Below are 27,873 nucleotides of genomic sequence, written 5' to 3'. Positions count from 1 at the left end.
GCTCTTACCAGCTTAAAACCAAACACATTTATTATCTCATAGTTCCTGTGGGTCAGCAGTCTGAGCACAGCTTAGCTGGGCCCCTTGCTCATTACACAGCTGTAAATGAGGTGTTGGTCAGGCTGTGTTCTCATCTGGAGGCTCCGCTGGGGAACACTCTGACTCTGAGCTTGTGCAGGTTGGTGGCAGAATTCATTTCTTCGGGGCTATAACGCTCATGGTGGCTTGCTTCTTCAAGGCCAGTAGGAGAAGGCCTCTGCCCTCAGGAGAGCCCTCTGTTGAAGGGCACCCTACTAAGACGTCAGGGCCACCAGGATAGTGTCCCTTTTGGTTAATTTAGAGCCGAATGATTGGGGCCTTAATTACATTCATAAAATCCAACTGCCTTTGCCATATACTATAACCTATTTAAGGGCATAACTCCAAAGATCAGATATCATGGGGGGCTGCTTTAGGATTTTGCTTACTGGAAGAACAGTTGTCAAGCTTTTGAATATTTGCCAATCTGCTTGGTGAGAAATAGTTTCTCAGTGTTTTAATTTGCATATGTCTTATTATGAGTGAAGTTGAGTGTTGTTTCATACATTTAAGGACCATCTGTAGATCTTCTTCCTTGAACTCTCTGTTCCTGTGTTTAGCCCTTTTTCCCATTGAGTTTGTGGCTTTTTTCCTTCAGTGTTTTTAGAGCTCTTTATAAATTAGGGAAATGAGGTCTTTGTTTGTGAAATACATTGCACACATTTTCTCTCAGCTCGTCATTTGCATTTTGTCTCTGCTTATGGAATTCATCAGGTTTTGAAGATGTTGATAATAAATTCAATTTTTTAAGACAACGTATAGGCCACTACTTATATAGGCTAAACAAAAAATACCCAGAGGCCCACGTACAGCACATGGACCACTATCCACACCATCCTCTGCACCAACAGTGTCCCCTAAAGACAGCTGACTATATACAAATATACTACATATACACACTTTTTAACATCACTTGAGTCATAAATTTTGAGCCTCCGTTGATAGTATGTTTCACCACTTCACTTCTCTTAGCTGTGCTTATAACTGCCTCAAATGGCTCGTCAAAAAAATAAACTGGTGCAAAAATCTGTGGGTGCCAAGGTTTTTATGGCCAAATATTTTCCAATATTTCCACCCCTTCACTCCTTGTTTAATCCTTTTTAAGTTACTATTTTTAAAAAAATTATTATTGGGGCACCTGGGTGGCTCAGTCGTTAAGCGTCTGCCCTCGGCTCAGGTCATGATCCCAGGGTCCCGGGATCGAGCCCCACATCGGGCTCCCTGCTCCGCGGGAAGCCTGCTTCTCCCTCTCCCACTCCCCCTGCTTGTGTTCCCTCTCTCGCTGTCTCTCTCTCTCTGTTGAATAAATAAAATCTTTTAAAAAAAAAAAAAATTCTTTTTTTTCTTTTTTTCCTTCTTCCTTTTTTGTTTTGTTAAAGTCTTTTTAAATCTTCATCTTTAGAGTTACATTCTATCCTTTCAACGTATTTATTTTTGTATATAAATAAGTTTTTCTTTCTTTACAATTTTGAGATGTAATTTCTTCTATAAACTGACCAAAATACACCCAGGATATAGTGTATTGCTCTGTTCTGTTCACCTGTCTGTGTATCTCTCTTCCCTTTTTTTGTTGTTGCTGGGTTTTTTGCCCCCTCTTTTGTTTTTTCTTGTCTTTTAAGTTTCATTTTTACAATTACATTTTATTCTTTCATTATATTTAATTATTTTTGTACATATATGTTTTTCTTTCTTTACAATTTTGGGATCTAGTTTCCTAAAAAACAGACCAAAACACACACAGGATCCAGTGTATTGCTCTATTCTGTTTACTTGTCTGATTATATTCTCTCTTTTTTTAAAATTTATTTTAATTTATTTTATTTTTTCAGTTTTGGGTCTCTTCTGATTTGTTTAGTATATATTTCTTTGGGGTCATTGTTGCCATTTCAGTATTTTCTTCTCTCGTTCATCTATTCTTGTCTGGACAGAATGACAAGATGGAAAAACTCACCTCAAAAAAGAGAACAAGAGACAATACTGAGTGCCAGGGACTTAATTAGTATGGGCATAAGTGAGATGTCAGAACAAGAGTTCAGAATAACGGGCGCCTGGGTGGCTCAGTTGGTTAAGCGACTGCCTTTGGCTCAGGTCATAATCCTGGAGTCCCCGGATCGAGTCCTGCATTGGGCTCCCTACCCGGCAGGGAGTCTGCTTCTCCCTCCCTTAACCCCTCTCATGTGCTCTCTCTCATTCTCTCTCTCTCAAATAAATAAATAAAATCTTTAAAAAAAAAAAAAAAGAGGGGCGCCTGGGTGGCTCAGTCGGTTGAGTGACTGCCTTCGGCTCAGGTCATGATCCCAGGGTCCTGGGATCGAGTCCCACATCGGGCTCCCTGCTCTGCGGGAAGCCTGCTTCTCCCTTTCCCACTCCCCCTGCTTGTGTTCCCTCTCTCGCTGTGTCTCTCTGTCAAATAAATAAATAAAATCTTTAAAAAAAAAAAAAAAAGAAAACCTTTAAAAAAAAAAAAAGAGTTCAGAATAACAATTATAAAGATACTAGCTGGGCTTGAAAAAAGCATAAAAGACACCAGAGAACTCCTTTCTGGAGAAATAAAAGAACTAAAATCTATTCAAGTCGAAATAAAAAAGACTATTAATGAAGTGCAATCAAAAATGGAGATTCTAACTGCTAGGATAAATGAGGCAGAAGAGAGAAATAGTGGTATAGAAGACCAAATGATGGAGAATAAAGAAGCTGAGAAAAAGATAAACAACTACTGGATCACGGGGGGAGAATTCGAGATAAGTGATACCATAAAGTGAAACAATATTAGAATAACTGGGATCCCAGAAGAAGAGGAAAGAGAGAGAGGGGCAGAAGGTATATTGGAACAAATTATAGCGAGAACTTCCCTAATCCAGGGAAGGAAAGAGGCACCCAAGTCCAGGAGGCACAGAGAACCCCGCTCAAAATCAATAAAAATAGGCCAATGCCCCGACATCTAATAGTAAAACTTACAAGTCTCAGAGACAAAGAGAATATCCTGAAAGCAGCTAGGGACAAGAGGTCTGTAACCTACAAGGGTAGAAACATTAGACTGGCAGCAGACCTATCCACAGAGACCTGATAGGCCAGAAAGGACTGGCGTGATATATTCAGGGTGCTAAACGAGAAAACATACCTAAATATCATAAAAGCCATATACAAAAAGCCCACAGCAAATAGCATATTCAATGGGGAAAAAACTGAGCATTTCCCCTAAGGTCAGGAACACAGCAGGGATGTCCACTATCACCACTGCTGTTCAACATAGTACCAGAAGTCCTAGCAACAACAATCAGACAACAGAAAGAAATAAAAGGCATCTGAATCGGCAAAGAATTCAAACTCTGAGTCTTTGCAGATGACATGATACTTTATGTGGAAAACCCAAAAGACTCCACCCCAGAATTCCTAGAACTCATACAGGAATTCAGTAAAGTGGCAGGATATAAAATCAATGCACAGAAATCAGTGGCATTCCTATACACCAACAACGAGACAGAAGAAAGAGAAATTAAGGAGTTGATCCCATTTACAATTGCCCCTAAAACCATAAGATACCTAGGGATAAATCTAACCAAAGAGGCAAAGGATCTGTACTCAGAAAACTACAGAACACTCATGAAAGAAATTGAGGATGACACAAAGAAATGGAAAAATGCTCCATGCTCATGGATTGGAAGAACAAATATTGTTAAAATGTCCATGCTACCTAGAGCAATTTACACATTCAATGCAATCCCTGTCAAAATAACATCAACTTTTTTTTTATAGAGCTGGAACAAATAATCCTAAAATTTGTATGGAACCAGAAAAGACCCCGAATAGCCGGAGGAATATGGAAAAAGCAAAGCAAAGCTGGTGGCATCACAATTTTGGACTTCAAGCTCTATTACAAAGCTGTCATCATCAAGGCAGTATGGTACTGGCACAAAAACAGACACATAGATCAATGGAACAGAATAGAGAGCCCAGAAATGGACCCTCAACTCTATGGTCAACTCATCTTTGACAAAGCAGGAAAGAATGTCCAATGGAACAAAGACAGTCTCTTCAACAAATGGTGTTGGGAAAATTGGATAGCCACATGCAGAAGAATGAAACTGGACCATTTCCTTACACCACACACAAAAATAGACTCCAAATGGTTGAAAGACCTCAATGTGAGACAGGAGTCCATCAAAATCCTAAAGGAGAACACAGGCAGCAACCTCTTCGACCTCAGCCGCAGCAACTTCTTCCTAGAAACATCGCCAAAGGCAAGGGAAGCAAGTGCAAAAATGAACTATTGGGACTTCATCAAGATAAAAAACTTTTGCAAAGCAAAGGAAACAGTCAACAAAACCAAAAGACAACCGACAGAATGGGAGAAGATATTTGCAAATATCAGATATCAGATAAAGGGCTAGTATCCAAAATCTATAAAGAACTTATCAGACTCAACACCCAAAGAACAAAGAATCCAATCAAGAAATGGGCAGAAGACATGAACAGACATTTCTGCAAAGAAGACATCCAAATGGCCAACAGACACATGAAAAAGTGCTCAACATCACTTGGCATCAGGGAAATACAAATCAAAACCACAATGAGATACCACCTCACACCAGTCAGAATGGCTAAAATTAACAAGTCAGGAAACGACAGATGTTGGCGAGGATGCGGAGAAAGGGGAACCCTCCTACACTGGTGGTGGGAATGCAAGCTGGTGCAGCCACTCTGGAGAACAGTATGGAAGTTCCTCAGAAGGTTGAAAATAGAGCTACCTTATGACCCAGCAATTGCCCTCCTGGGTATTTACCCCAAATATAGTGATCTGAAGGGGCACCTGCACCCCAGTGTTTATAGCAGCAATGTCCACAATAGCAAAACTATGGAAAGATCCTAGATGTCCATCAACAGATGAATGGATAAAGATGTGGTATATATATATATACAATGGAATATTGCTCAGCCATCAAAAAAAAAAAAAAAAAAGAAATCTTGCCATTTGCAACAACGTGGATGGAACTAGAGGGTATTAGCCTAAGCAAAATGAGTCAATCAGAGAAGGACAATTATCGTATGATCTCACCGATACATGGAATTTAAGAAACAAAACAGAGGATCATAGGGAAAGAGAGGAAAAAATAAAACAAGATGAAACCAGAGAGGGAGACAAACCATAGGACACACTGAACTCTAGGAAACAAACTGAGAGTTGCTGGAGGGGAGGGAGGGAGAGGGAATGGGGTAACTGGGTGATGGGCATTAAGGAGGGCATGTGACATAACGAGCACTGGGTGTTATATAAGACTGATGAATCACTGACCTCTACCTCTGAAGCCAATAATACATTATAGGTTAATTTTAAAAAAGAAATAATCATAACAAAAAATAAATATTACAGGGAAAAAAAAACTTAAAAAATGTATTCTTTTCATTAAGAACAAGATGAACAGATTTTCCAAAAAAAAGGGTTTTTTCTCCTCTTGAGAGCCTTTTTAAGCTTTTTAAAAGTAAGCTCTGTGGGGCGCCTGGGTGGCTCAGTTGGTTAAGCGACTGCCTTCAGCTCAGGTCATGATCCCAGGGTCCTGGGATCGAGTCCCGCATCGGGCTCTCTGCTCCTTGGGAGCCTGCTTCTCCCTCTGCCTCTCTCTCTCTGTCTCTCATGAATAAATAAATAAAATCTTTAAAAAAAAAAAAAAAAAAGTAAGCTCTGTGCCCATGATGGGGCTAGAACTTAGGACCCTAATATCAAGAGTCACATGAGAACCATTTTAAAATGTAGGAACTGCTTGGCTCTTCTTCTAATACAATAAAGTTCAAATGACCACAAAAAGGAAAAGACAACACACATGGCAGGACTACTCAGGTACTTGCCCTGATCAGTCCTGGAGTGCATGCTGGCTACTCCCGCTTTGAAGTGAGGAGCAAGCAGTTGAGTAGAGTAGACTACGAAAGCTGCAAGCTTTCTGTTATGGGTTGAACCCACCCCACCAAATCATAGGCTGAAGTCCTAACCCACAGTACCTCACAATGTGACCTTATTTGAAGACAGGGTCTTTATAGAGGCAATCAAGTGAACACGATAGGGTAGAGCCTGCCTTACTCTGTTTGGGCTATTATGGCAAAAATACCAGAGACTGGGTGACTTAAACAATGAACATTTATTTCTCACAGTTCTGGAGGCTGGGAAGTCCAAGATCAAGGGGCCTGCAGATTCTGTCTGGTGAGGGCCTGCTTCCTGGTGCTTCTTGGCCACCTTTGCACTGTGTCCTTACATGATGGAAGGAGTGAGGGAGCTCCTTGGGATCTCTTTCATAAGGGCACTGATTCCATTTATAATTACTGCCCAAAGGTCCCCACCTCCAAAGAGTATCATATCGGGGATTAGGTTTCAAAATTTTGGAGGGACACCAACATTCAGTCTATAGCAGATCCTAGTCCAATATAACTTATGTCCTTACAAAATGGGGAAATTTGGACACAGAGACTGATGCAGGAGGAGGAGGATGGGAGGAAGAGTAGGGAGAAAGTGGCTATGTCCAAGGGCCAGATCCTCCCTTTACAGATCTCACAAGGAGCCAACGTCTGCCACTAGGAAACAGAGCTGCAGTCCTTCATCTGAACATAACACTTCACAGTTTTTGGTTCCTTTGAAACTAACAAGACATAAGGCACAATTTGCTCTCTCCTTCATAGAAGATGTTCCTACTAACCCATCAGCTGAGCATGGGGTGTAGTGTACTTCTAGGCCTTCCCATTTGAAGGGGATCCAAGTGCATCCTCAGTCAAGGTCCACGGAAGGCTTTCTTTCCCATTGTGGTGCCTCATTTTAGGTAAACCTGACTGAGCCATCGGGTGCCCAGATATTTGGTCAAACATTATCTGGGTGTTTCTGTGAGGGTGTTTTTAGATGAGATTCACGTTTAAATAAGTAAACTGAGCAAAGCAAATAGTCTTTTGTAATGAAAGCCTGACCCTCCCCCAGCCCCATCCCCTCAATCCCCTCCCATAGGAGAGAAGCCTCCTGCCTGATGACCCTTGAACCGGGACATAGGCTCTATAGAAGCTTCAGGCCTTCAGATTCAAACGGGGACATTGGCTTTACAGATTGTGGACTTGCCAGCTGGCGTAATCATGTGGGCAAATTCTTTATATCTATATCCATCCTACTGGTTTTGTTTCTCTTGAACAAATACCTAATACACCTGTCCTCCCTTATGTAGCCAGCAATTCATTCTCACCACATAAGCTGACTCAACAAGTTCACTTTTATAAAATTAACTCTGTGAATTTTGTGACAATTTTCTCCATGCCCAAATCCTTAGAGAAATGGTCTGGGTTTAAGAAATAAAACATAAATAAATATCAAAGGAAAAGAGAGATTAAGAAAACAATTTCTGCTTGGAATGCACTTGTTTTGAAAAAGGAACACAGACAGCCCATTGTGAAATTTTGGCAGCTTCTTTATACAAATGACAACTAGCAGATCTAGATATGTCTTTTGTAAATAACGAACTTCTCAGGATCAATACTCATTGTTCTGAAAAGTGAAAGTTAAAACATCCTTTTTTAAAAAAACAAAACAAAACAAAAACACCCTTTTAAAATTACACTGGGGCGCCTGGCTGGTTCAATAGGAAAAGCATGCAACTCTTGATCTCAGGGTCCTGAGCTTGAGCCCCACACTGGGTGTAGAGATTACCAAAAAAAATAATAATAATAAATTTTATGGGGCGCCTGGCTGGCTCGGTTGGAGGAGCATACAGCTCTTGATCCCAGGGTCATGAGTTTGAGCCTCATGTTGGGTGTAGAGATTACTTAAATAAAATGAAAGAAAGGAAGTGAGAAAGAAAGAAGTTAAGCTTTAAAAAAAAATTAAAAAAATAAAATACAAATACAGTGAAAAGAAAAATTACATATAACGGCTTATTACATATAATGGTGTATGTTCATCATGGACTACATTCACTATGTGTTTTTTCATTTCCTTGGTACTTTATAATCACCTATTTACTGCCTTTTATCTTAAAGCTGATTTATCATCATTAAAATTAGTATGTATCTCATGTTATTAATTATTAAAATGTTACCTTAAAAATAAAAACACTAGGGTGCCTGGTTGGCTCAGCTGGTAGAGCATGACTCTTGATCTCCAGGTTGTGAGTTCAATCAAGCCCCACACTGGGCATACAGCCTATTTAGAAAAATTAAAAAATTAAAAAAATTAAAAAATAAAAACCCTAGGGGCGCCTGGGTGGCTCAGTTGGTTGAGCGACTGCTTTCGGCTCGGGTTATGATCCTGGAGTCCCTGGATCGAGTCCCGCATCGGGCTCCCTGCTCAGCGGGGAGCCTGCTTCTCCCTCTGACCCTCCCCCCTCTCATGTGCTCTCTCTCTCTCAAATAAATAAATAAAATCTTAAAAAAAAAACCAAAAAAACAAAACAAAACAAAAAAACCCCTAAATCTGATAAATTGTTTGCATCTGAATTTCTTTTCTGCTCTCATTTTTTTTCAACTTTGTGCACATTTCAGGTAACCTAAAACATAAATTCAACTATTTTAATATAATTCACAGTAGAGGAACTGGATCACTACAAATGATCCTATATGAGCTTTTTGAAAAGACTGTAATAAATTGTTATGTGTTCCCCCAGGGAAGCTTTCAGAAAAATAGGGATTATCATGTAATAGGCAATTTCTGAACTCTGGCTGAAAACCTTGGGAATTTAGTTTAGCCTTAATAAATGATAAATTTTAAAAAGGGACATGTCCTCTCAGTTGGTCCTACTGCCTTTCATTAACATTTTAATTTATCATTATTCTTTATATCATGTTAAATGACTGGTTTTGTTTTTCTATTACAGTTCATTATTGTGCTTCTTTTTCTTTCCTTCTCTTTCGGTAAACTGATTATAAATGTTCTTGGGCAAGACACGAACAAACAGCTCTCTACTGCACAGCAATGTGGAAGTGGCTAATAGATTACAGAGAAACATCCGTGAATTTTTTTTAAACTTGTGCATGTAACATTGCAGTCAACTGAAGGATTATACGCGAGCCAATGTTACTGCACAATCTCATCCGATCAATACCCGTAGTTTCCTTAGTGCAGATAAGACTACAGGATATTTGGATGTCTAGGGCCAAATTCTGATTAAACGACAACCACTTGCCACTTTTTTCCAGATCCCTACAAAATTGTTTTCCCTATAAATTTGTTCTTCAAAAACAGTATGAAAGCATACACTGTAGAGACATTCCCAGTAGTGTGGGGGCTTGAGGATCTTCTGCCTCTGGAGAGAGGAGTATTTTCAGAACCTCTCTCTTTCCATATGTGGACTTCGAGTCAGGAGATCCGAAGTCTGTCTGTCACCGGCTAGTGGTCTGAGATCTTGGGCCTGTAATTTAGCCTCTCAGTCTTGTGAAGTAGGGAGTAGAAAACATCTCCCTGACAGGGCTACTAAGAAGATTCACTGGGATGACGTATGTTGTGGTATTTTAGCACAGTCATGTCTCACTGAAATACAATGTGAGACACAAACGTGAGCCACATCGATCATTAATTTTTTTTTCAGGTAGCCATATTTTAAAAAGTAAAAAGAAACCAATGAAATGAATTTTAACAACACTTGCATTTTTTTTTTTTTTAAGATTTTATTTATTTATTCATGAGAGACAGAGAGAGAGAGAGGCAGAGGGAGAAGCAGGCTCCCGCGGAGCAGGGAGCCCGATGCGGGACTCGATCCCAGGACCCTGGGATCATGACCTGAGCCGAAGGCAGACGCTTAACCATCTGAGCCACCCAGGCACCCAACACTTGCATTTAACCCAGTATATCCAAAGTATCATTTCAACATGTGATCAGTACAAAAAATTATGGAAATGTTTTACATTCTTCTTTTCACTCTAAATCTTTGAAATTCAGTATGTATGTTACATGATAGCATATTTCGATGAACACTAGCCACATCTCAAGTGCTCAATAGTCATTGTGTGACTAGTGGCCACCCAACTGGATAGTGCAGGTACAGATCTGAATTAGTCACATTAACTAGTTGATCATTTAGCAGGCAAAGCAAAAAGGATCTTACCTAAGCTGGTAAAATGGTTGTTTCAGACTCTGGGAGCCTCACGATTTTTCCTAAAGCAGGAATCATCTTCGGTATGTTGAATTAAAAAAAAAAAAGTCAAGCAATACTGAAATGTATAATGTAAAAGTCTCCCCACACCATCCCCAAACTAAGAAATACTATTAGCAACTACAGATAACATTTAGGTAAGTGGGTTTTGTGATACTTCTGGAAAATCACCAATTCTCTTATTGCTCCTCAGGCTTTTAACCTGGTGACCTCATGATTCTACCTCCTTGGTTTGCTTACCATTTTCTTATGGAAGAGATTTGTCTTTCCCAGTTTTTTTAGTTCTGTTAGGAAACATTATGAACTTTGCTTTATACTCTACCCAGTACAGGCTACCTGAATAGAACATTGTATATACTTACCATTTTGGGTCTTTCCAGCGATGCCTTTTTATCATGCGGCTGAATGAAGAAACTGGAAGTCAGAGTCACTATTTTGACCGGCTGGTGTTTCACAGTCAAAAGACGCTGTGCTTGTACTTGGCACTGGTCGTCAGGATCTCACTTTGGAAATCCGGTCTACGGATCGTTTTCCAATCAATGGACTGTTTCCTTTACGAATTTAGATTTTATGTATGTCTCCCAAACAAAGCCAGGACCACAGCACTGTGCTCTGTACATTGTGAGCTCGGTGGAAGAGAAACCGGGGCGAGGCAGGAGGTGGGCAGGTGGGCAGGTGGGCGCACAGGTGAGACAGCTCCGCCCGAGAGCGGCGCTGTGCGCGGTGCGGGGCAGTCCTCCCTCTGAGAATGACAATCCCAGGAAAAGTCAAGGAATGGGAAAACAGATGTGCGCAAAAGGCCAGGCTCCGGTGACCCCAAACGTGCTCTGTCACAGAGGAGCTGAGATTTTGCAGACGAGCGATAAAGCAAAGCTACAGGCGTCGCGAAGGGGACCCCGCTCCTTGCATTCCCGCGCCAGATCAGTCCTGGGCGCGCGCCGGGCGCTCGGCGAGCGGCGGCAGGAGCACCCGACGGCCGAGTCCAGCCTGCGGAGCCCCCAGCGAAGCGCAGCACAGCCAGGGTGCACGCAGCCGGAACACAAGCGCCCGGAACACAAGCGGGAGTCCGCGCAGCCACGGCTTCGCCCACAGGTACGCCGGGCGCTTCCGATACGACAGCTTGTTCTCCCCGACTGCGTGTCTAGCGGGAGGGCTTGCCCCGCCCCCTGCCCTTGACAAGGGCAAAGAGAAGAGAGCCTTGCACCGAGGGGAGAATTCCCAGGCAAGGTCAGAGGGCAGCGACCGCCCCGCCGGCAGAAACCCCCGGGCGGCCCCGCCCCAATCCGCGCAACTCCCACCGCGCAGGCGCAGGAAGGGGCGGGGCCGAGGGGCGGGGCCGAGGGGCGGAGGCGGGAGGCGATTCGCGGGATCCGTCTGGCGTCAGCTGGTCACGTGGCCGTCGCGCCGACGAGCGGAGTTCGCCAGCTTTCCCAGCGGCGGTGGACCGTGTGCGAGGCGCTCCCGCCGCAGCTCCCTGCGTCCGCTACGAGGACCGAGCGCGCCCGTCCGATAAGCGTGAGAGAGGTGGGAACGCGGGGGCCGCTCCTTTGACGGCTGCCGGGCCGCGGCCGGAGTGGACGTTGCGGGGAGCGCGCGGGAGGCAGGGCCCCGCGGACGAGGGGGCTGCCCCATTGGCTGGGTCGGTTTTGGCGCGCTCTCCTGTCCGCGCTCCCGATTGGTTGGCGGGCGCGTCCCGGACGCGTGCCCGCGGCGGGAGCCCCGGCGCGCCGCCCCGAGTCCCGCCGACCCCCGGCTTGCGGCGGGAGCCCCGAGCCCCGCCGACCCCCGGCTTGCGGCGGGAGCCCCGAGCCCCGCCGACCCCCGGCCTGCGCGGGGAGCCCCGGTGGGAGCCGCGGCGGGAGCCCCGAGCCCCGCCGACCCCCGGCCTGCGCGGGGAGCCCCGGTGGGAGCCGCGGCGGGAGCCCCGAGCCCCGCCGACCCCCGGCTTGCGGTGGGAGCCCCGAGCCCCGCCGACCCCCGGTCTGCGCGGGGAGCCCCGGTGGGAGCCGCGGCGGGAGCCCCGAGCCCCGCCGACCCCCGGCCTGCGCGGGGAGCCCCGGTGGGAGCCGCGGCGGGAGCCCCGAGCCCCGCCGACCCCCGGCCTGCGCGGGGAGCCCCGGCCCGCCGCGTCGAGGGGCTCGCTGTGCCCGGAGCCTGCGGAGTCCTGCGTCGCCCGCTGAAACGACCCGCGGTTGGTGCCGCTGGTGTCTCCCGGGGCGCCAGCCCCTGCACGGCTGCCGACCGGAGTGTGACAGGCCTAGGAGAGACTGCGCTGGGCCAGGGGCTGCCACCTGTTGGGGCCGCGGCCCTGACGGAAGCTCACCGCACGTCGCAGTTCGGGATGCAGCCCGACGAGGCAACGGGAAGTTTCACGGAGCCGTGCTTGCGCCTCGCATGCTGTGCGCGCGGTGTTCTCTCCACGGTGTTCGAGGCCCAAGTAAACGATTGGGGGATCCCGGGCTGCGACGTGCGGTTTGGGAGAACATTGCTCCGTTTCGTGGGTCCCCGTCAGCTTTTGCCTAACGTGAGCTAGAAGGGAAGATAAGGTGCGTACACCGTTAGGGGCTTTCCGGTTTAAACGCTCGTCTGGGCTCGTGCTAGGCCCGGTGTAAATGTGTGAGCCGGAGGGGAGTCGCGGGCGAGGTCTGAAAGCCGCCGCGCCGAGTAAAGGCATACTCGGCCGCAGTCCAGATGTTTGGCAGGCGCAGACCTGCCCAGGCGGTTCGGAGGTTGGGTTTGGCGCGAGTCTGGCCCAGGGGTCTGGTTAACCACGTTGCGTAATCCCTTTATCTTCTGCCCCCTCCTCCCTGCTTCCCGCAGTGTCTCAGTCACGGTGATGGTTAGACGTTCCCTACCAGTGTGAATACATAAGCTCAGATCGGATATTAAATCACTGCAGACCTATTGCTGGCTACCAGGGCCAGTTTTATTGTAGCTTAAAACTGCCTTTGAAACAACAGCAAAGTTAGAATGCTCTTTGTTTTTTAAGGTTTTATTTATTCGTTTGAGAGAGAGAACAAACGGGGAGCAGCAGACAGAAGCAGAGGGAATAGACTCCCCGCTGAGCAGGGAGCCCAACATAGGGCTGGGTCCCAGGACCCTGGATCATGACCCAAGCCGACCTGATTGAGCCACCCAGGCGCCCCTAGAATGCTCTCCTTTATTTTTTTTTTTTTTTAAAGATTTTATTTATTTATTTGACAGAGAGAGACACAGCGAGAGAGGGAACACAAGCAGGGGGAGTGGGAGAGGGAGAAGCAGGCTTCCCACGGAGCAGTGAGCCCTATGCGGGGCTCGATCCCAGGACCCCGGGACCGTGACCTGAGCTGAAGGCAGTCGCTCAACCAACTGAGCCACCCAGGCGCCCTAGAATGCTATCCTTTAGGACAGACTTGAGCATACCCACGTACCTGGTGACCATTTATCGTTTTGCTTTTCTTGGTGACCATTTCTCAGGTTTTTTTGAGTCCTCTGTTTAATCCAGGACACCACAGTGTTTTGTAAATTTGTTTAGAATACCTAATTTTCCTGTTGTAACAAGATGTTTCTAACCAGAATTATTGTGTGTGTGTATGTAATATAGATAGTAAGAGTCACAAACTTTAGTCCCTGTAGTCATTGATGGGGCTGAGTTTGGGTACAGTGAGAAAAGATCATAGTTTTACTGTATAGTAGTAATGAGTTCTATGATTGTAAATACTTGTAAATACTTGCAACAACAACAACAAAAAAATCTAAACTCCACCTTCGGGTGCAAACCACTTTCTGTTTATGGTATAAATTACTAGTTTTTTGTACTTCACCAGGTGTATAATGAATCCAAATATGAAGCAGAAACAAGAAGAAATCAAAGAGAATGTAAAGGTATGTGATAGAATCACTTTCATTTGTTGAAGAAAGCATGTGGTTAGAAGCATTTTGATATGATTTAACTAAATTTAATCTGGCTATTGTTTCTATAAACTTTGAAGTGCCGAGCTTTTAGCTAGAGGACAAGTAACACTAGAGAACTTTAAAAAAATTAATTAAGGTTGAACAGTTAAGTTTTATGATCCCATTGCATGGAATCTCTTTCCGTTTGTTTAGGTCTTAATTTCTTTCAACAATGTTTTGGTAGTTTTCAGAGTATTGAGTTTTATACTCCTTTTGCTTAATTTTTTCTTAAGTATTTTTAATGCTACTGTAGATAGAATTGTTTCTTAAATTAAATTTTCTGTGTGTTCATTGCTACTGTATGGAAAACAGTTGATTTTTGCCTTTTGAATTTGATCTTAAATCCTGCAACCTTGCTGAACTTATTAGATCTAGTAGTTTTTTAGTAGATTCCTTAGGATTCTCTGTAAATAAGATTGTGGTTGCTTTCTTTCCACTCCTCCATTTTATAAAATGACTTTACTAAAATCCTTTGTATCTTGAGAATTGGTGTCTTTGACTAGAGACACATTTTGCGTTACAGTGCACGTGTGTCCAGAGAAGATCATACTCATTACCATCGAACCTGCTTGTTTTGCTACGCTTTTTGAATCCCAGTATGATGCCATCACTGGAAATCTTATCCCAAATATTTATTCGTATAACAATAAGAACAGAATTTAATTTTGAATTTGTAACTTTGACTGATTTTGCTCTTAAGGTTCTAAATGAATTTACAACTTAACAAGCTTCTGCCACACAACTTAGAGGGTGAGGGTTCCCGGTAATGAGACCACATCTTCAGGAAAACTATCATTTTTAATTTAAGATTTAAATTAAATAGAATAAATAAAAGCCTTTCATAAGTGATAGCAGATGCTTTCTGATAGATGGCTTACCTTGCCTTAGTGTCCTTACATTATTTTTCGTAAATAATAACTGCATTGATAATTTAAGTCCATCTCTTTCCATTTAGGATGATGACATTTTCCCACTGGGCTTTGTGTGTGTGCTTAAACTTTTTCTTATGAAAATTTTCAAATATTCAAAAATAGAGTCAATAATATAATAATCTCAACTTTACAGTTTTCAACAGTTATCAATATATGGCTAATCTTGTTTCATCTACATTTTCATTCACTCCTCCTTGAGCCACATAATTATTTTGAGGCAGATCCCAGACAGTTTATATCATTTCAGCAGATCTTTATATCTAAAGAAAAATGTAATGTGTACTAGCTAGAGTACAACTATCTTGGATATAAAAGGACTGGGTTCTGTTTGATTCTTGATTTAGCCTCCACAGCTCTGATGTTGGGTGAATTATTTAGCATCCCAGCCTCAGTTTACATCTCTGTAAAAGGAAGAGATTGGACTAAAACTAGATCTATAAGAGTGAATTATAGGAGTTCATGGATTTCCTACCAATTAGGCAAAACTCCATGTGAGTAGTGCTCTTGTGTGTTTTTTTTTTTTTTTTTTTGAGAGAAGGGTTCCCAGAATCCCAAATGGTTTTCTAAAAAGATTAAGACCTATTAATATCTAAGAACCTGAACCTCTTGGCTCTAAAGAGTCTGGTATTCCAATGCATGATCTGTATGAAGAGAATGATAATAGCCATATTCCATCTTGGGGGCTGGGTGCTTCAGGCTTATATGTACAAAAGTTAATCTTAAAAATGGCCATTTTTTTGTGTGTGGCATTGATTTATCTGGCTTCTTTGGCCATTATTAGTAGCAAGCATTTAAATAAATTAACACCTCCTATTCTTAAGGGTCCAGAGTTAGGTTTTCTTCTGTTTGTCTGTGGACTAATCTATAATCTAAATTACATCTGAAATGTTGTTATAATATTTGTTCTCAGAGTAGCTGGCATTTGTTCTTCAGTTCAATAGTGAGATAATAATCGGCAGTAGAAACTGTACCGTGGGAAAGGTGAGCTCTCGTCCTGTGAAGTACTGCATGGAAGCAGAAACTTTCCCACGCTGCTTCGGTGTCATGTTCTTGCTGCCCTTGTTTGAGTGTTCACCATTGTTTGCTATCCCATGGCGGCAGGATAACTAATGATTTTTTGCAAAAAGAGAGAGCGCTTTCAGATCAGGAAATATATGGGAAGCTATTTACATGTTATAAGGAAGGCTAAGTTTTTTCCAAAACAGTAGTGTAGGCAAATTCACAGTATTCTCGTGTGCCTCTGGCATGGACTTTGTGGCCGTCTCCTAATGAATGGGCTTGAAGCAAAACTGCTTCTGCAGTCAGGTGAAGATTGCGGGGGGCGGGGGGGGGGGGGTTGTCCTCTTAGATGTGTTTTTGGTTCTGTATAAAGGTGTGTTCTGAAAATTGTATTCCTTTGGTGAATACATATACATGTGTTAGGGGATAGTTGCTATTGAAAGGAAGTCTGAGATGAATCTTTTTGAGTAGGGGAAGAAATATTTTGCAGTGTAAATAACCTTTTTTCCCCCAGTTTACCCCTTTTTGGGTTTCTACTGTAAATGTTATGATGTCTGGTAGGTTTCTAGTTTCTGTGTGGCAGATCTTTTTAAGAGCGAATACAAATATTCCTGTTGTACTGCAGTTTCATCAATATGGTCTGAAGTATTAGAGCTTAGAAATTTTGTTATATTTTTTAACTGGATGTGATTAGTTAACAAGGTGACTATAATACAGCATGTATTGAAATGGAAGGAGAAAACAATGAATCATGGAACACTTCATCTAAAACTAATGATGTAATGTATGGGATTAACATAAGAATAAAATAAAATAAAATGAAATGGAAGGAGAAAAGCTACTTGTGTCAAGTTTGGGTAATGTGATCCATTAGGCTTTCTTTAAACTTTATTATAATTTAGGGAAATAACAAGTTTGCCAGTTGAAAAAACCAATATATTGCTCCTATTTAATTATATAGCAGACCAAATACTAGTATTCTTAGTGTTTCCTCTTTCCTAAATTATAGGAGTACGAGAGTAATAACCCGTATAACAACTGAGTAACCAGATAATAAATTTCGTTGACTTTTAGAATAGTCCTGTGCCAAGAAGAACTCTGAAGATGATTCAGCCTTCAGCAGCTGGATCACTTGTTGGAAGAGAGAATGAGGTATGTGTTATCGGGCTAGAATGGTACAAATGATACTAACTTTACATTAAAGACCTTTCCAAGATGTCCTTGATCCGGAGGTGCCTCGGTCATTGAAACTTGGAAATAATTCAAGAATAACGATTGTGTATTTCTCTCAGAAATGGTTTTTGTATTGATCGTTCAATTTAGGAAGTTCAAAATTTGTATGAAGACCTACAGTAGCACTGGGATGATGTAAGAAGTTATGAGTTAGCCAACAGGAATAATGTTTGATGTTTTGGGAATAAAATGTTACAGTCATTCATTTACCCCTGTCTGTAAAGGATAAAATTACAGATGAGGGTGTCTAGACTTTTACAGGTCTGAAAATACGGCCTTTCTGTGGTACTCAGTTATTTAAACAAAAAAAATAATTTCAGCTAAGCCTTAGACCTAAGTCTAATCTAGGATAGTTGCTGCAAATAAAATTCCTAAAAAATAACTACATTTTGGTAGAGTTTTAAATTTGTGATTCTTTTAAAAGATCCAAAGATTTCAAACAGACATATGAGTGCTCTGTTTTTAATACATACATGATAAAACCACCCAACTTTCTTGTTCATTAAATCAAAATAAATGAGATTGATGCATGTATTTTCATTGTAGTTGGTTAAAGCCTTGTCCAAAAGGAAACATTGGAACGACCAGTTAACATCTAAGGCTTCCAGCTCTGGAGTTGTTTTTGTCCCAGAACATAGTGAAAATAAAAATTTTAGTGAAGTTACTCAAGAAGCGTTTGATCTTATGATTGCAGGTATGAAAAAATGTATAACTTTTCTTAAATGTTTTAGTTAATGATAAATTTAAATTATTAATATTAATAACTAATTTAATATTTAATTATTTAAATATTAAATAAAATAACAAATCACTTATTATACTGTTACAAATCCTGCCCACAGCCTCTTAATCTGGAGACTCTATTAGGTATTTTACTCAAATGTTTAGATAGTTGAAAATTTCTTATGGTATATACTGTGAACAGGCTTTACTGTTTGGTAAGATCCAAATATGGGTGAAATATTAAAAGGTTAGTGATTAATATGACAGCTCTGACATTAGATTTTCTTAAGTGTCACAAGACTTGGAAATTGTCTTTTCAAAAGAAAGTATCTAGAGAATGATTTTGAAGAAAGGAACTTGCACATAGCAGAAAATGAAGGGACCCAGCAGCAACGTGGCTGAGCTAGAAGGAGCCTATTGTTCGTCCTAGTTCTAACTGGAATGGCAGTGGAAGTCAACAGAGGAAGCTGGTGATGTTCCATAAAGTGTTGTGGGAACATTTTTTTTGTAGAAAAATCATTGGGTTTTTACAGTAGCATATAATAGTATAATAATATTTTCAAGGTTTACATGAAAACGTTAATTTATTTTAGAAAATCCATCCTCTCAATATTGGAAAGAAGTGGCAGAAAAACGGAGGAAGGCGCTCTATGAAGCACTTAAGGAAAATGAGAAAGTATGTACTGACTGTAGTTTGTGGCAATCTTCAACATTCCAGGATTACTTTCCTTCTGCTTGGTTGGAGTGATATAAACTAGCTTTAATGTTGGTCTAAGACAAGTCTAATCAGAAAGGGAGCTCTGTTACCAGAACTGTTACACCAAAGGAGCTCATCGAGAGCCAGAGGTAGCACTGTTGTTAGGAACTTTGTGTAAATGTGTCTGTCGGTTATTCTCCGTTACAGATTTGGAGGCATGGTAGTTTGGTTTCTAGCATGGCAGATCAGTGGAATACTGAACTTTATTTATGTCCTATAGCTTCACAAAGAAATTGAACAAAAGGACAGTGAAATTGCCCGCCTGAAGAAGGAAAACAAAGAACTGGCAGAGGTAGCAGAGCATGTGCAGTATATGGCAGAGGTGATAGAGGTAGGTATTTGAACACTCACCTGACTCCGAATCCTCTGTTTTTTCATCATTTGAGGTAGCAGTGTAATCAGTAAGTGTGCGGGCTCTGGAATCAGATTTCCTGGGTGTGAGTCTTCGCTCCCTGCCCAGCATCATCACGTTTGTTGAGTCAAGCAGGTTATGTATGTTGTCAGGGCTTCATCTTCCTCATTTGTAAGATGGGAGTAAAATATGCACTTTGTAGACTTGTCATGAGAATAATGAGTTATAACGATGAAAGTGGAGAGAAGTCCCTGCCCATAAGAGCCCCAGTGACTGTTAGATATTATTATTATCATGAAGCAAAAGAACATCTATTTTCTTGTAGAAATATAAAAAGGAATTTACTTACATATGGAAAATTTTTCTTTCACAGTTGACAAGTTTTTTGACAGGTTTTAATATAACGAATGCCAGTGTGACATTACCGTCATGTATAAAACTGTTAATTGGTAAACTAAAGTTTGGTGGTCTTATCTGACGTTTTATTTGGAAGAAGCTAATGTGTTTATAAGAACTAGCCTGGGGTTGGGGGGGGGGGGGCGGGCGCCTGGCTGGCTCAGTCAGTTAAGTGTCCGACTCTTGGTTTCAGCTCAGGTCATGATATCAGGGTCTTGAGATCAAGCCCGGCATCAGGCTCCGAACTCAGCAAGGAGTCTGCTAGAGTTTCTCTCTCCTTCTCCCTCTGGCCCTCCCCCTGCACGCTCCCTCCCTCCCTCCCTCTCTCTCATAAATAAATCTTTAAAGAAAAACAAAGAATTAGCATGACTACTTCACTTACAGTATTGGACTAAAAAAGTAGGTCTTAAACTTATTCACGTTTTCGAAAAATCGTATTACTGATAGGAAGAAAGTTTTTCAAATATTAGCTTTTCTTGTACTGAATTGCTTACATTTTAAAGCCGTGACAGACTTCCTGTTCGAAGTTTTCCCTTGGAAGTAGTGAATAGCTCTCCCAGCTGCCCTGAGTGTGTTGGTCCACTGCAGACTGGAAATCAGAAAACCTGGTTCTTCGCTCTAGGTAGCTTGAGAAGCACTGACTCGAGTGGACTGTGGGGGCATGTCAGTGCTTTAAAAAGATGAGCAAATGGTTAGGCGCTGTGACTTCGCTGAAGTGGGATCTAGCGTGGGGGAGACCTCGATAAAACACCTGACTGTCCGTGAATGTAATTGGGAGACTTTACGAAAAGGACCTCTTTAGAACCTTGAGGGTCAATGATGCCAGCACACTGCTAATGGACTCGGCCTGTACAGTGTTGATAGTAAATTGTTGGTTTATTCTTTCAAAAGAGACTGCATGAGGAACCTCTGGGTAACTCTGAATCACCAAACAGTCAGGAGTGTGACTCGGAAGAGGAAACCAGTGAGGACTCGGACGTGGAAGCCCCAGATGCTGGTACGTGTGCTGAAGATGCTGTGTCTTCCTCGACAGATGCAAAACCGTGTGTGTGAAAGTCACGCTTGTCTGACTTGAGAAACTTACTGCCAGAGTTACCTCCACTAGAGCTCTTTGTAGCAGAGCAAACAGCTGTACTGCGGAGTTGGAATCAGACCTCCTTGTTTGAATCCTGGGACCCCCGTTGCATTAAAATACAAATACTATGTATTTTTAATCTGTGATGTTTTATGTAAATAGCATTTTCTCAGTGGTCAAACATGACTTGTGTATATGATAAATAAACTTCAGTCTCTTGTTGAGCATTGTGTGTATCTGGGAAGAATGAAGTATAACCAGGCTAGAGAAAGTGTGTCTGTTTCTGTGGTTTTATGTTGTTTTCTTTCTGTTGCTCTGCTATCTTGGAGAAAATGAATTTATCCTTTTTTTTTTTAAGTAAGCTCTACACCTAGCATGGGGCTCAAACTCACCACCCCAAGATCAAGAGTTGCTTGCTGTACTGACCGAGCCAGCCAGGAATTTTTTCTCTCTCTTAAGACTGAGATGGTTGAGGTTTTTACTCCCAAGTCTGGTTGTACTTCAAGCTCATTGTAGGGACTGTTGATTTCCATATACTCTTACTCAGTACTTCTGATGGTGGAGTGTGAGAATCTAGTATTGGACGCTCCCCACATGGATCTGAGTAGCCAGGAAAAGGCCCAGTTGGCTGGTACAATCTGACTCTTCTTGGAAGCTTAAAATGGTGGGTGATTGTTCCCAGGAGGGTGGGGGGGTAAACATTCACTTAGATGCAGGGAAAAAGCCAAGGGTTGTGAAATTTTCTGTTGACATATTTCACATATGTTGCAGTACAGAGTATGTATATTGAGGAATAAGAAGGGTGGATTAATTAGGGATTTCCCATATGTACTGTTTCGAATGAAGAACAGGAGAAAGGAAATTGTTTACGAAGTACATAGCTTTGGGATGGAATATGTTCTTTGAGAAGCATACCAAGTACTTTTTATATAGATGGGCAATAAAGAGCTTGTCGAGCTTTAAAGGATTCCTTTAGGCAAGGTGTATTTATCCTTACAGAACTTGAATGTTCTTACCTCTCATATTGAGTTAGTCTACCTCAGTGTTGATGGTTAAAGCTTCTATTTCAGAGCCTGAACTGAATGCTTTGAAAATGGAAGTGATATTAATGTACAGCAACATTGTCCAAAAAACTTCGGGCCACCTAGCATGGTGGCCAGTTCGCCGCACGAGGCTGTTGAGCACGTGAAATGTGGCTAATGTGAATGCGGAACTGAACTTTGATTTATGTTCAAGTAGCTGCATGAGGCTGCTGTGTTGGTGCAGCTGTTTTAGGTATGGGCCAGTAGCCTAAGATCCAGTTAAGGCGATACATTTTATGCTAAGTGTTTTTTACTACAGTAAAAAATAATCTAAAGAATATTACGGGTTAAGGGTAGAAGGCAGTCAGCCAAGAGGCTATTAGAATGAATGAGAGCTAAGCAGAAGAGGGTGACCTGGCAAATAGAAAGTATTTCTGGAAAATGCGAAAGATGGATTGCCAGGATTTGGCGGTGGGGAGCAAAGGGAAAAGGGAAGTGAGGACTTTACAATTTAATGTAAAAGCTATCACTATTAATCTAGAAGAAAATAAAGGGAAAAATTATAGTGACTGGTTTTGGCAAAGATTGCTCAAAAAGGACACAAAAAGTACAAATTCTATAGTAAATTGGACTTCATAAAAATCAAAAACTTCTCTTTGAACGAAGAGAATGAAAAGATAAGCCATAGACTGACAGAAACTATTTGGCAAAATCTCCAACAAAAGCTTTGTATCTCTAAAGAACTCTTAAACTCAGGAAGTAGACAGCCTAGCTTTTAAAATGGGGAAGATTGGGACACTTGACCAAAGGGTGTATATAGCAGACCAGCACATGACAAGATGTCTGCAGCCTCGGTCGTTAGGGAAACACAAATCAAGCCTGCAATGAGCTGCTGCTGAGCTGGCAGAATGCAGCTGGCAGAATGGAAACATGACCATACTGTGGCGACATACTAAGGCCATGAAGCCAGGGCATCTTCCCTGTACTGCTTGTGGCCAGGTTCAGTACTACAAATGCTGTGGAAATGGCCATTTCTTAAAAGCTAAACCTGCATTCCTTAGGATCCAGCCATTCCACTCCCAGGGGTGCTTACCTAACAGAAATGAAAGCATATGTCCACGTGAAGACTAGTCGGCATATTCTCAGTTTTATCTGTAGTAGCCGAAATGTCCACCAGCAAATGAAAGGATGAACAGATGGTGGTGTATCCATACGGTGGAATACCACTCAGCAATAGAGTAACAGTTGGCATAAACAACATGGACAAATCTCAAATGATGTTGAGTGGAAGAAAGCAGGTAAGAGTACCTGCTGTTTGCTTCCATTTAGATAAAACTAGAATCTTGAAGGAAAGCAAATCAGTTGCCTAAGGACCTTGGCGTGGTTTTGGGGATCGATTTTTAAGTCTCCAGGACCTGGGAACTGTGACCCTAGATGATGGGGAATTTGGAAGAATTTACTTAAGATGATGAGTCTGATTTTTAATTAGGTATCAAATGCCAGAACACCTCAATGAAATGCCAATGAAGGTCAATCACGCCTGGCAAGTTAGCATAACTTACTTGAAGTTGACTTAAAAAATTCGGGGGAGGTTCTGTAAGGATAACGGCAACAGGTTAAGAATCAACTGGAAAAACGTTACGTGTGAAGCCTGGATTAGACTGAACTTGTCAGTATATTCTATAAGGTCAGTATTACATACTAAAGTAGCCAGGATAGCCCACAAAAGGGTTTGGAGCAGGGGGAAACGAGAGCCCTGGTAATACAAATGGACAAATCCTAAATAAAATGGTAAATCTAATCCAGTTATATACTGAAAGAGAAAACATGATGACCACGTTGGGGTTTATCCCAGGGATGCGAGATTGTTTCAGTATTAGTACACACTTGAAATTCTTCACATTGAAGGGCAAGAAAGCCCATAATCCTAATAAAATAGCATCAATAAAATTTAACAGCTGGGGCGCCTGAGTGGCTCAGTCGTTAAGCATCTGCCTTCGGCCCAGGTCATGATCCCGGGGTCCTGGGATCGAGTCCCACATCGGGCTCCCTGCTCCGCGGGAGGCCTGCTTCTCCCTCTCCCACTCCCCCTGCTTGTATTGCCTCTCTCACTGTGTCTCTCTGTCAAATAAATAAAATCTTAAAAAAAAAAAAAATTAACAGCTAAGCCAGGAAAAGACTTGATAAAAAGCTATCTTCCTACGCCTAACAAACATGGTGAATGATTAATGGTGAAGCTTTAGAAACAGTTGTAAGGTCACGAACTAGAGAAGAATGGGCCACAATTATTACTAATTATTTTTGAGGTCTCAGCCTGGTGCAATCAAATCGAAGAAAGCTAATTATGGGAAGGAAAAAGAATTCATTTACATAAGAAAGTCCCAAGAGCGACTAGAAACAAATTAAGTGGCCAGATTTTAAAATCACCTTAAATTAATTGCTTTTCTATATACAAGCACAGACAAGTTTAAAAACAGTGGGTATGGGGGGATGGTGAGAGGATCTGTGATGAGAAGTAAATGTTACTAAGATGTGGCAAAAATATTCTTAAAAAGTTCTGGGACATGTTCTGTCTCTTCCTGCCTTCCTCAGAGTTCTTTTTAAAAAATAGAAACTGTCTACTGTGAACAGAAACAGAATTCACTGGAAGAACAGAATGGTCCTGAAGAAGCAGAAACCAGCATGGGGGACCCTCTAACAGGTGCTCATTGGCATTGTCTTAGTGCTGATTTTCTCCCCTTTCCTGACATGGCGAGATTGGCGTGGCCTGGCTTATGTCGCTGCTCCTTGGGAGGGCAAGATGGCTTGGTTGACAGTCTCTTAAGATGACACCGTGGGCCAGCTATCCCCTCGAAATTGCAGTGTCTCAGAAGAAAGAATCAATTCTAGTTAACCAGACACAACACATGTCCACTACTCAGCCTTGGGCCCTTGCAACTTTGCTCTGTTTAGAAAACTCCCCCACTAACCCTGTCGCCTTCAAGAAACCTCAGTTGAATTTTAGGTTCTAGCTCATTAGGTCATTAGGTCAAGAAGGATAGGAGTTGGCATATTTGAGCTCCTGGGGCCTCTGGGTGGGATAACTCTGAGGTGCGTGTGTTGTGTATTTACCAGCAGGCCCTCAGCAGGATCACAAGTACCGTCTACTTATGGTGTAACATTCTTGACCACACACCTACTCGCTTTCTTCCCTTCCCTGTTGCTAGTTCCTTGGATCATCTTCCAAATACAGTTCCTGCACTCAAATTCTTGACTCAAGTCTGTTCTAGGAGAACTCAAATGTTGGGGAAGGATGAAGTTATAAGGGGTAACAAAGGAAAATTTAAAACTAATTATTAGAACTTTGGCAAACCAGTTTTAAATTCAAAGCTTAGCATAAAAATACCCCAAAGCCCAAGTCTAAGCCTTATGTTTTACCACCTTCAACTTCCAGGTGAGCCAGAGACCAAAAAAAAGAACTTGAATACAGCAATAGAGCCAGGCTGCCTTTCAAGCTACACCTCTGTAGATAAAATGTTAACCCAGAGTTCTCTAAGCATTGTCAGAAGAGGGGCCTTAGCAATTTCTGGTTAAGCAGGAGAGTCAAACACAGCCGTTTATCTCCTGTGTCTCCCTAGATCCCATTAAAGATAATAGTAAACTACAATCAAAAACTAATGATGTAACGTATGGTGACTAACATAATAAAAAAAAAAAGAATCCATATTCCTACTAAAAAAATAATAATAGTAAACTACAAAAGACATAATCTCACCCTGATGAAGACAGCTAATAGTCCAGAAAAGATGAGGGAAAGTGACAAAGCAGGGCCCAGAAGGAAACTTAAATGAAAATATAAATATTGCCAAGAAACCCATTTCTAGAAATCTATTCCACAGATGTACTCACACGTGTGAAATGATCTATATTTAAAGTTATTACAACTTTAACCTGTCAAAAGACTGGGAATAATCTAAATGTCCATGCTTAAAATTATATAAATTATAGTTCAGTCATACAGTGGAATACTCTGATGCGGTAGAAAAGAAGAAACTCTAAGATACAAAAACCAAGACCAAGGATAAAGTATTGGTATGTACAACAACATTTTTCACAGAACTAGAACAGATACTCCTAAAATTTGTATGGAACCACAAAAGACCCTGTATAGCCAAAACAATCTTGAGAAAGAAGAACAAAGAAGTATCACAATCCCAGATTACAAGATCTACAACAAAGCTGTAGTAATCAAAACAATATGGTACTGGCACAAAAATAGACACAGAGGTCAGTAGAACAGAACAGAGAGCCCAGAAATAAACCCACACTTGCATGGTCAATCTATGACAAAGGAAGCAAGAACATACAATGGGGAAAAGAATCTTCTATAAATGGTGTTGGCAATACTAGACAGCTACGTGCAAGAGAATGAAACCAGACCACTTTCTTACACCATACACAAAAATAAAATGGATTTAAGACTTAAATGTGAGACTTGAAATCATAAAACTTAGAGAAGAAAACATAGCCGGTAAGTTCTTTGACGTCAACCATAAAAACACTTTTCTAGGTATGTGTCCAGAGGCAAAGGAAACAAAAGCAAAATTATAGTATTGGGACTACACCAAAATAAAAATCTTCTGCCCCGCCAAGGAAACCATTAACAAAACAAACAGGCAACCTACCGAACGGGAGAAGATACTTGCAAATGATACATCCAATAAAGGGTTAATATTTAAAATAGGTAAAGAACTTACACAACTCAACACCAAAAAACCAAATAACCCAATTAAAAATGGGCAGAGGACCTGAATAGGCATTTCTCCAAAGAAGAATACAAATGGCCAACAGACACATAAAAAGATGCTCAACATTGCTAATCACCAGAGAAATGCAAATTAAAACCACAAAGAGATGTCACTCTATGTCTGTCAGAATGGCTAAAATAAACACAAGAAATAACAAGTGTTGGTGAGGATGTGGAGAAGAGACACTGTGGAAAACAGTATGGAGGCTGCTCAAAAAGTTAAAAATGATCCAGTAAATTCCACTACTGGATATTTACCCAAAGAAAATAACATTAATTTGAAAAGGTATATGCACCCCTGTGTTTATTGCAGCATTATCTACGGTAGCCAGGATATGGGAGCTGACAATTACACAGTGTGAAACTATGGAGAGTGGTTGAACAGCTATAGAGAGTGGGAATCAATCAGTGAAACTAAAGCCACAAAACAAAGGAACAAGACTCCAGGGAAAACAGAGTTGTACGAAGAAGAAAATCACACTACGCGATATGACTTAGCCATGAAAAATGTTGAAGTATTCCTATTTGTTTTAATTAACAAGTTATATAGTTAATTAACAGTGATATAGGTAATGCATCCTTTTTTTAATTTAAGATTTTATTTATTTATTTGAGGGAAAGCGGCAGGCAGAGGGAGAAGCAGGCTCTCCGCCGAGCAGGGAGCCCGATGCGGGACTCGATCCCAGGACTCTGGGATCATGACCTGAGCTGAAGGCAGACGCTTAACGACTGAGCCACCCAGGCGTCCCAGATCTTCCAATGATGGCATGATTATTCCTGAGAGAGGAAGAGAAGGGCATGTGGACACAGGCAAGGGACAGGGTTACAACCCTAAGTCTTATCTGTCATATTAAGAAGTAAAAGGAAAAATACCTAAAATTGAAAAAAAATTAGCAATGTATAAGGGGCGCCTGGGTGGCTCAGTCTGTTAAGCATCTGCCTTCGGCTCAGGTCATGATCCCGGGGTCCTGGATCGAGCCCCACGTCGGGCTCCCTGCTTGGCGGGGAGCCTGCTTCTCCCTCTCCCTCTGCCTCTCCCCCTGCTGTGCTCTCTCTCTCTCTAATAAATAAATAAAATCTTAAAAAAAAAAGAATTGGCAATGTATGTGAACTATTTACAGCTATGGAGGTAAGTAAATACCAGAAGAAATGGCCAAAAGAATTCCAACGGTTACCTCTGGGAGTGTGAATCAGGAGGGAGTTTGGGGATTGCTATTTTTCTGTCAGAGGCCTTGGGTTATTTGACTTTTAAAATCATGTTCGTGTATTACTTTGAAATATAATAAAATTTAATTTAAAAAGCATTTAAAACTACAGGCAGGCAGCTCCACCGCACAGACCTCCGAGTCCAGGTGCTTGTGGGACCCGAGTTGTGTTTAAGTATTTATTTAAAAAAAAAAAAAATCATGTCTCCTTCTGTACTTAAGCACTATTCTCTTTTGCACAGCCGAATATTTACAATTATGTTTCATGTCGGG

The 27,873-nt window shown here is 41.8% G+C and overlaps 1 protein-coding gene and 1 long non-coding RNA gene across 4 annotated transcripts in view; one reads left to right on the top strand and one right to left on the bottom strand.

Moving 5' to 3' along the window:
* LOC123837396 (uncharacterized) overlaps window positions 1-11,468 on the bottom strand; it is a 43,519-nt gene extending 32,051 nt beyond the window's left edge. Inside the window, exons 1-3 of one of the 2 annotated variants that reach the window (XR_010413469.1) lie at window positions 10,550-11,468; window positions 10,140-10,205; window positions 8,139-8,242 (exon numbers count right to left, since the gene is read on the bottom strand). This is a non-coding gene — a long non-coding RNA (uncharacterized LOC123837396). The remainder of the gene's footprint in view (window positions 1-8,138; window positions 8,243-10,139; window positions 10,206-10,549) is intronic. The other variant, XR_006789204.3, reaches the window with a different exon arrangement.
* A 112-nt stretch (window positions 11,469-11,580) lies between these two features.
* Window positions 11,581-20,845, top strand: GMNN (geminin DNA replication inhibitor). Of its 2 annotated transcripts, none has more exons than XM_045866285.3 (7): window positions 11,581-11,711; window positions 13,994-14,051; window positions 17,126-17,203; window positions 17,831-17,978; window positions 18,601-18,683; window positions 18,985-19,095; window positions 20,404-20,844. In XM_045866285.3, exons 2-7 carry the CDS (start codon window positions 14,001-14,003, stop codon window positions 20,563-20,565), a joined length of 633 nt encoding a protein of 210 aa, XP_045722241.1. In that variant the 5' UTR covers window positions 11,581-11,711; window positions 13,994-14,000; the 3' UTR covers window positions 20,566-20,844. The 2 variants fall into 2 exon arrangements, with proteins under 2 accessions (XP_045722241.1, XP_045722242.1); XM_045866286.3 differs by lacking the exon at window positions 11,581-11,711 and adding an exon at window positions 11,885-12,733 and having other exon boundaries at window positions 20,404-20,845.
* Window positions 20,846-27,873: the final 7,028 nt, after the last annotated feature.

Source organism: Mirounga angustirostris, unplaced genomic scaffold (genome assembly GCF_029215605.1).
Source record: "Mirounga angustirostris isolate CCGP_5_RB_7025 unplaced genomic scaffold, mMirAng1.0.hap1 SCAF_8, whole genome shotgun sequence".
In the NCBI taxonomy this organism is placed as follows: Eukaryota; Metazoa; Chordata; class Mammalia; order Carnivora; family Phocidae; genus Mirounga; species Mirounga angustirostris.
The sequence above is the reverse complement of the archived record's forward strand: the minus strand, read 5'-3'. Positions and strand labels throughout refer to the sequence as shown.